Here is an 8,630-nt window from a genome sequence, read left to right as displayed (position 1 = left end):
TCTTTCCACTCTTTTGCCTTTGTGTAATGACAATGACCAGAAGTGGGATTATGGAAGGGAGATTCATTGCTACGCAGTGAAGAACGGACTGGATTTTTTCGTGGGATCAGATGTTCATCTGCATTGTTGCTTGATACATATGTACTCGAAGAACAAGAGACTAGCGGTTGCTAGAAGGGTTTTTGATCGTGTAAGGTGCAAAAATGTGTACATTTGGACTGCAATTATCAGTGGGTACGTACAGAACGAAGATTTTGAAGGTGCATTGTCTCTTTTTCTTGAAATGCAAGTTAGGGATGGGATCAAACCAAACAAAGTGTCCCTTGTGAGTTTACTTCCTGCTTGCAGCACACTTGCCGGACTTTTTGCCGGGAAACAAATTCATGGTTTTGCCATCAGGAATGAAATCGAGAGCGACACACCATTGTGCAATGCTTTGATTGATATGTACGCTAAATGCGGTTGTTTAGCTTATGCAAGACGAATTTTTTATGACAATTCATTCATGAGAGATACAATATCTTGGAGTACAATGGTTTCAGGATATGGATTACACGGGATGGCCAAGGAAGCTATTGCTTTGTTTTATGAGATGCTTAAGCTTGGGCATGAGCCAGATATGGTAACCGTTGTCAGTGTCCTTTCAGCTTGTGGTAAGTCAGGTCTGACAAACGATGGCCTTGCAATATACAATCTGGTAACAAACAGTTACGGGGTTAGGGCTACACCCGAAATGTGTTCTTGTCTTGTGGACATTTTAGGCAAATCAGGGCGGCTTGATGAAGCATTGGAGTTTATAAGGGGAATGCCTGTGGAAGCTGGACCAAGCGTCTGGGGAGCTTTTATGAGCGCATCTGTGCTACATGGGAATGTTGAGATGCAAGAACTGGCTTACAGGATCCTCCTTGAGTTAGAACCCGATAACCCTTCGAATTATGTCTCTCTCTCAAACTTATATGCTTCTTTAAAGAGATGGGATATGGTGTCTAAACTGAGAACGACGATGAAACAACGAGAAATCATAAAGACTCCCGGTTGTAGTTGGATCAGTGTGAACGGCAGGACACATTATTTTTTGGTATCGGATAAAGAGCATCTGTGTTCTCATTGGGTGTATGAGATGCTCGATAATCTTGTATCGACAATGACAGGAACTGGGTGTTCTCAGGAAATGGAGAATCTGGCAGACTGTTAGGCGAGAAGCGGATATTGTAAACTTCATCTGAATTGGTTCAATTATATTACACCTTCGGAACATAAGCAATGCAGCTCAAAGACACAAGAGCTGGAAGAGACTGTATGAGAGTCCCTAAAGGCAGTTTCGAGTAGTTTAACGGATGCTATCCCGATCAGAGACGCTGACCCGACTCCCAGGAATCTGCTGACTATTGATACGAGACACAAAGTTGAAGCCAGGAAAGAGGTGAGAGATCCATCGCAGCTTTGTGGGTATAGATTTGCTGGTAACTGAAGGATGGAGATTTGGAATTCAAGTCTTCTAAATATAGTCTCATTATACAAGAAAGCTTTTGCACAATGATACCTCACATGGACTTACAGTACATGCATACATTGCCAACAACAACACTCTCCGATCCAACAAAACGTTAGAGAGGCAATCCAAAACTTGAAGAGCCAATAAACTTAGAGAACAAAGGGAATTCATGTCATTCATTCTTTATCATCATCAATTGTCATCTTCCAGCAATACTAAGCTTTAATTCTTCTTCTCTCTTTTGAAGTTCTTTCAAAGTTGGAGATCTCGGTGATCTCTCTGTTTCTTGGTTCTCTGCAATTTCTCCCTTGAGTTCGGGTTTGTAGTAGAAAGAAAGGTCTTTTTTTCCAGCCATGGTGATGAGTTCTTTCTCTTCAAGCCCCCTGGTTCCTCCTATGCTGCATTGTTCCCGGCCGTGCTTCTCCAATGCATCCTTGAATTTCTTGATCTGCAGGTAACAATGCAATCCCAGATTTGTATTAGCCCATGTGTTTTGGATCCCAGACTAATCTCGTTCTATCTCAAGCCTCTGGTTTTGGAAACTTATTCATTTACAAAAGAAGCTTAGTTGAAATGGTTTGAGATGTCATTTCAGACAGGGGGATCAAAAGAAGGAACAACACTTACCGTAGCATTGGTACAGCTGAAGCTGCACAAGCGGCCAGAGGAGCCGCGGTAGAAGCGGAAGAAGGGAAGAACGTGAACATTGAGGCTTTGGCAAAGGCTTCGATGTTCTTCGTAGTTCACTTGCAGAAACTGTACCTCCCGATTCTTCTCTGCTATCTGACATATCTAAGTCACATCGCACACACAAATCATCTTCTCTTATACATTGTAAGCGTGATGGGTTCAAGAGCATTTTCGTTGACGTTGGTTTTTTTCCGATTTTGGTTTTAGGGTTTACCTTAGGATGAAGAGCTCTGCAGCCACCGCAGCCGGGGGAGAAGAAATCGACAACAACAAGTCTGTCTCCGGCGTTGAGTAAGGAGCCCACAAGATCTTCAGGTGAAGTTACCTCTTTCATGTTTGGTTGCATCTCTTTTTCCCACCATTTATGGTTTCTTCCAATCCCAAGACTTGTCTAATTCAACCATTTGATCCCATCAAAATTATTAACAATGTTACTCTGATTTGAAGATTCATGTAATATATAATATCAACACCAAAGCATTTATGGATTGAGCTAGGGGTGTAAACCTGACATCGGACCAATGCCGAACTTTTCTTGGGAAACAAGTTGTTATCTCTAGAAATCAATGCTCTTTGGCTGCGAAAACAGGTCTGAGATATTGATAATGGGCAAATGGAGCACGGAGACGAGATACTTATGGGGCTAATGGTGGTAACAGTGCCGGGATTTTCTCCAGGATTGAAGCTAGGACGGTTGATATTGATGGAGATTGGATTTAACTTGATGAACATATCTCTCGCCATGCTTCACTGTCACGGCTGAAACCAGGAGATAACTACTTTCTTGTGCAGCAAGAAACGTGGAATAAAGAAAATAGAAAGATGAAACAAAGAAGAAAGAAAATGGGAGAGGAGATTTCTTGATTTGGAGCCCTAAGGGCTGTTTTTTTTTTCCTTTTTTTTTTCTCCTCTCTTCTGCCGGAAGATCAAGAGAGGAGTGATTTTGTAGCCGTTTTACAAACAATTTGTTTTCATCTAATATTAGTTGTGTATTTCCTTTTTTAGTCGGCATGAAATTCGGTTTTTGAAAAAAAAAAAAACTTAATAATCGTATGGCTCTTTTGATGAGAGAGGGATTCTTTTCTTTGTGCTCAATATGGAAATTAAACTTTAGCTTGAGTGATTATGGAGATGACCTGTACATTATTATATAATGTATTTGGCATTTTTAGTATTTATCTCATATTTCCTATAATGTTGATTCTTCTCGTTGACCATGAAACAAATTCTATAACAAATACCTCAGCGTTTCTCACAGCCACAGATTCAGACAAATTTTCTCACCAACCAAACAGTACCCAGAGGGAATCTCCCGCATCTCAGCAGCAATGATTCTTCCTTTCCGCCAACATTCCCTCTTCCTCACTTCGTCCCCACATTCAAAATCCAAACTTTCTCCCCAAAATGCCCTTTCTCGCACATTTTCCCTTCGTCGGGGTCCCGAGATTTTCCCATGCCGTCGCCGGAGTTCCCCACAGCCGTTCCTCGCCGACCAATGGAAACCAATATTATTACCTTGTGGACAACATCTGCTTTCGGTCTTCAGATGCAGAACCCAGAACCCTTCTTCGCTCGCCATTTCTCATGAATTCTCCGACGATGAAAAGCCCGACAAACCGTGGAAAAATCAGGATTTGACGGCGACCCTCGAGACAAGAAATGAGAAAAGTTTCTGGGCTGCAGTCACTTTGATCATCGGCACCGCCGTGGGGCCGGGGATGCTCGGCCTCCCCGCCGCGACAATCAGATCTGGTTCGATCCCTTCGACGATTGCTATATTTCTCTGCTGGGTTTACAACATCTCCTCCATTCTTCTTGTGGCTGAGCTTAGCTTCGCCGCCATGGAAGAAGACAATGCTACAGAGGTTAGCTTCACTGGGCTTGCGACCAAGTCCTTGGGGAAGAAATTTGGAGCTTTTGTCGCTCTGGTTTATGCTTCGTTGAGTTTCTCTTTGTTGGTCGCTTGCGTTTCAGGCATTGGCTCCATCGTGTCTCAATGCTTTCCCTCCTTGAATCCATTGTTGTCAAATTCTTTGTTTCCTCTCATCGCTGCAATCTTGATTGGGTTTTTCCCGTTCAAGGCCATAGATTTCACAAACAGGTCTCTGTGTTTCCTCATGTTGTTTTCCATAACTTCACTCGTGGCCATTGGTTTATCAGTAGCCAGGACCAATGTAATAGCCTCCTTTGGTCACTCGTGTTGGGCCATCTCCACTGTTCTACCTGCAGTTCCAGTTATAGTACTCACATTAGGGTTTCACGTTATTACACCTTTCATATGCAAGATTGCTGGAGATTCAGTTTCGGATGCCCGGAAAGCCATCTTGGTAGGCGGTGTTGTCCCCTTGGCTATGGTGCTGTCATGGAATCTGATTATTTTAGGGCTTGCACGAATCAATGTGCATGTATCTTCATCTCTTGATCCCATTGCTCTTCTTCTATCTGTAAACCCTTCAGCTTTATCAGCTGTTCAAGGCTTTGCTTTCTCGGCTTTAGCCACCAGTTTGATCGGATATGCAGTTAGCTTCCCGAAACAGCTTCTCGATACATGGAAGCTCATTACCAGAGAGTCCAGTGACAATGGGAATGGGAGAGTCGGGTATGTCAGTTTCTTGCCAAGGAGAAGCGTCGGGAGAGTTTCATACAGCGAAACCTCTAGTGTTGAAGACGGGAATGGGACCATTGAAAGAGCAATGATGCTGATTGTGCTCGGAGCTCCAGCCCTAATAGCATCCTTCTTTCCCTCGACTTTCTCGAGAGCATTGGATTTTGCTGGTGTTTATGCAAACTGCTTCCTCTTTGGTGTTCTCCCTCCTGCAATGGCATTCATTCAACAGTCCAGGAAGAAGCTCAGGTACATGGACCCCGAGCAGAATTTTATGTATTGTTCCGTTTCTTCATGGGAACTACCTTCATTGTAATTTGTATCTTATATCAGTACCCAGTTTATGAACAGCGAATCTTACCAAAGAGTTCATTTGGTTTTGCAGGTCATCCATTCTTCCTGGAGGAAACTTCTCCTTGTTACTCTTATTTGTAATCGCCATTATTCTGGGAATATGGCATTAGAGATTAGGGCAAAACAAAACAGAGAAAAATTTATACTACTGTTTTTTTGAATCCATCTGTCTTTGTTTGCATGTATCATATTCCTCTGTGCCCAGACATATATCATATTATGTTACATAGACTGGTAAGAGACTATGTTCTTGACGAAGGATTCTTGGCTGCTTGGATCTTGATTGATACTCTCTCTGACGTTCTTGCAAGCCGGCTTTTTCAGAATCTGGGGCATCGCCTGAGGTTGATTCGGCTGAGTTCCCATGCCCTAAAGTCACGAGTTAAAGTTCAAGAACACGAGCTTAGATCATGATTGAATAATATGCACATGGGAAAATATATCCAAAAGGCAAAAGCATAATACAGAAACAATCTCACCTGGACTCGATTTGTTCTTAGAAGAAGCTTTGCTTGATATACCGATCGATGCTGGGCTGTTAAAAAGGTCACTGTACTTTGCCAATACCCTTTCTTTTTCCTTTAGCATCCCTAACATTTCATAAGCATCTGCTACTCTCTGCACTATTGCTTTGTCCGGAGGCTTACGGTCAAAACTCTCGAGATTCTTAAAAAGCTTCACAGTCCATAAAACATGAAATCGATATCAGTCTGACACAGAACATCAAAGTTAAAAAAATTGAGACTTCCAATCCATTATCAATATGCAATGCATTTCATATGCAGGAAAAGAAGAGAGTAACCAGACTATTTCTAAGAATTCGATGGCTGCAAGCTTTAACCAATTAGTCAAACGGGACGAAAAACAAACCTTTACAAGCTCCTCTAACATATTGTTCCGGTGATAGATGCTGATCATTTGTCTACATAATTGCCAAGGCACTGAGTGCAGATCTTTCCCAATTTTCTTTTGCCATATACAATGTGCCTCTTCTGCTCTACGATCCATATCTAGTGCTCGTACCAACTGTCCGTAGGTTCCCATCGTATTTCCTTGTCCCTTACTTAGCATCCACTTAATTACCTTTGAGAGATTAACAAGGGAAAACAAACAGAAAATCTCACCAACAGTGTAGAAGAGAATTACAGTTGTACCAGTGATGTCACCTCTCTTTTTTTCAGAAGGTAAAAGTGGAAGTTAAATATTCTCGACTTGAGTGAATGTATGATTGTGATACATACCTGAATGACTCGATGCCATTGGTGCTCCTTTTCAAGAAGAGCTATTACTCTTTTGAGGGAAGCCATTGGAAAGCTACGTTCCCAAGCAACCCAAACATCAAGAGCTCCATAAACAGCCTCTTTACTATCTCTGATGTCAAGAAGCTGTATAAATATCAAAGCGCATATCGTTATAATCCATACGATAAAGCAAGATAAATAAACGAAAGAAACCAAATGCTGAACAATCAATAAGGAATCCTCATCATTACATAACCTTTAGAAAAGCGAAGCAATAGCACTGGAGGTTGAACAATATATCTTACAGTATTCACAAGAAACTTTATTTTATCCTTCTTGGGTATGTTCTCGCCAAGTTGATGCTTTCTGGGGGCCTCAACATGTTCTTTCTTTGATGAATTTTCAGCAGCTTGCCTGTCCTCCTACATCGAGAGGAAAAGTGTATTGAGAATCTAGCTTTTTGTAAAACAGTGAAATGTCTAAGTCTAAGAAAATGACATCCTTACAGGCTTTCAGCACACAGATACATGCGCATTCTTTAGTACCTGAGTTTTCCAACCACTTCTAGTAGATACATGAGCATCAGCCACAAACTTATAGCTCATTGACTGCACCTTTGAAAAGACAGATTTATTTGATCGGTTGACCTGCAAGGAAAAAAAATCAAGATCATAAAAAATGGGATGTACATGTAAACAAAAGGCAACAGTGAAATATGTGTTTCTCAAAGCTATATCACAGCGAGCAACTGAAATCCAGAATCTCTGTTGAGTCCCTTGTGCTATTTACTACCCATTTTAGAAGTTTAAAGACAAAAAAGCTATTCAAAACTGGAAACTTAACACACTGAAAGCTTACCCCAAGAAGATGATGAAACAAAAGAGTTAGGTCTCCAGCATTACTAATCGTACTTTGCTGTCTGAAAAAGATAGAAATTATCAAGAAGAGAACTGGATCGGAGCTGAAGTAGAAAACGATCCGCAGAAAACTAACATATGTGTACAAAATTTATATTCGACATTTACCTTATTCCATTTGAGTGCAAAGACAGTCCTGGCTCACCTAAAACAGTTTCAAAGTAATAGAGTTCAGTGAAATCCAAAACACAGTCTCTCTTGTCATGGTATGGATTCAAAACACGCCAAGTGTTCAACTAAATCCAAACAGACAAGAAATCATGTCAAAGCACATGATTTTCATGCTTGAGAACAATGTGAAAGATCCATACTTTTGGTCCGGATCATCAGAGAGAGAGAGAGAGAGAGAACCCACTTTTCCATTTTTGTTTTCTTGCCAGGAACACCGTATTATATCACGTAAGTGATAAAGATTACATCACACAGAAGTCACAAGTTCGGAGCTTCCCAGGGAAAATGATCATAATAAGAAAGAGATAAACTTTGAATCCAAATATGTGAGCTTGCATTGCTATTCAATTAGACTCTTCAAACGTGAGGAAGGAAAAAAAATCGAAAGCTTCAAGCCCCCTAAAATTAATCTCTTCGATCTACTCCAATACTAAGTATATCGGTTTCCTTCCGTGTATCGCCATGGAAAATGCAAACTCAAACTCATGAATTTGAAGTCACTATCTACGGAATCATCTGAAAAATCGGAAAACCATATCGTTCGTCGGTAATACCAATTACTCGCGAATTCAACAGCGCTACAAACCATGAACATGGTGGCATCTGTAGAATTCCTCTCCCGAGACGGGCTTCCACGCGGCCGCTAGATGAACTGCCGACGCCTTTAGGGTTCCGTCTGTTGCCGTGATGACGCGTTTCAGGGGCGTTTTTGGGATTAGAGAGCTGAAATTCGCCATGGGAGCAGGCGTAGGCAGACGAAAGACGGACGGCGTAAAATGAGTTCAAACAGACAAAATGAAATTCGAAATCATAAACCGGTTCGGTTTAACGGTTTGTAATTAGATCATACTTTCGATTTCGATTTGAACCGGTTTAGGACGAAAATAATTATGATCATGATTAATGCAAAATTATAGAAAATCCCACATTAAGGAAGGGTAGTTTAATGATCTCTTGTTTCATGCCAAGTGACGTGGTTCTCTCTCTGTTCTGCATTCCAACAACCGAGGAGGGAAACGAAGAACCAAACGAGAAAAGACAAAAGCCGCGAGAGAAATTCCGAGGGAAAGCGCGAGAAAATCTTCAGGTTCCGCGAGAAAATCTTTAGCTCTATGAATCTGCGCATTCCGGCTTTTTCCTTCTCTCGGCATTTGAGC

At 41.5% G+C, this 8,630-nt stretch overlaps 4 protein-coding genes across 6 annotated transcripts in view; 2 read left to right on the top strand and 2 right to left on the bottom strand.

Moving 5' to 3' along the window:
* LOC104801062 (pentatricopeptide repeat-containing protein At1g06140, mitochondrial-like) overlaps positions 1–1,389 on the top strand; it is a 2,581-nt gene extending 1,192 nt beyond the window's left edge. Inside the window, exon 2 of one of the 2 annotated variants that reach the window (XM_010524144.1) lies at positions 1–1,389. In XM_010524144.1, the coding sequence (XP_010522446.1) occupies positions 1–1,195 (1,195 nt within the window). In that variant the 3' untranslated portion in view covers positions 1,196–1,389. The other variant, XM_010524145.1, reaches the window with a different exon arrangement.
* Positions 1,390–1,494: 105 nt separating this feature from the next.
* Positions 1,495–3,123, bottom strand: LOC104801061 (thioredoxin-like 1-3, chloroplastic). 2 transcript variants are annotated; one of them, XM_010524143.2, is made up of 4 exons: positions 2,693–3,123; positions 2,400–2,576; positions 2,123–2,278; positions 1,495–1,943 (listed from the first exon to the last, which is right to left on the bottom strand). In XM_010524143.2, exons 1-4 carry the CDS (start codon positions 2,927–2,929, stop codon positions 1,695–1,697), a joined length of 819 nt encoding a protein of 272 aa, XP_010522445.1. In that variant the 5' UTR covers positions 2,930–3,123; the 3' UTR covers positions 1,495–1,694. The 2 variants fall into 2 exon arrangements, with proteins under 2 accessions (XP_010522445.1, XP_010522444.1); XM_010524142.2 differs by having other exon boundaries at positions 2,123–2,287; positions 2,693–3,117.
* A 195-nt stretch (positions 3,124–3,318) lies between these two features.
* LOC104801058 (tyrosine-specific transport protein 2) lies at positions 3,319–5,373 on the top strand. The gene is made up of 2 exons (XM_010524140.2): positions 3,319–5,039; positions 5,176–5,373. The coding sequence occupies exons 1-2, from the start codon at positions 3,514–3,516 to the stop codon at positions 5,252–5,254; spliced, it is 1,605 nt and encodes a 534-aa protein (XP_010522442.1). The 5' UTR covers positions 3,319–3,513; the 3' UTR covers positions 5,255–5,373.
* Positions 5,264–8,229, bottom strand: LOC104801059 (pentatricopeptide repeat-containing protein At4g18975, chloroplastic-like). Its single transcript, XM_010524141.2, has 9 exons — positions 8,060–8,229; positions 7,411–7,447; positions 7,244–7,304; positions 6,931–7,032; positions 6,691–6,807; positions 6,386–6,529; positions 6,015–6,227; positions 5,624–5,819; positions 5,264–5,513 (listed from the first exon to the last, which is right to left on the bottom strand). Exons 1-9 carry the CDS (start codon positions 8,208–8,210, stop codon positions 5,362–5,364), a joined length of 1,173 nt encoding a protein of 390 aa, XP_010522443.1. The 5' UTR covers positions 8,211–8,229; the 3' UTR covers positions 5,264–5,361.
* Between the last annotated feature and the right edge of the window lie 401 nt (positions 8,230–8,630).

Source organism: Tarenaya hassleriana, unplaced genomic scaffold, assembly GCF_000463585.1.
Source record: "Tarenaya hassleriana unplaced genomic scaffold, ASM46358v1 Cleome7, whole genome shotgun sequence".
NCBI classification, from domain to species: Eukaryota; Viridiplantae; Streptophyta; class Magnoliopsida; order Brassicales; family Cleomaceae; genus Tarenaya; species Tarenaya hassleriana.
Note: the sequence above shows the minus strand (reverse complement) of the source record. Positions and strands in the feature narration are given on the sequence as shown.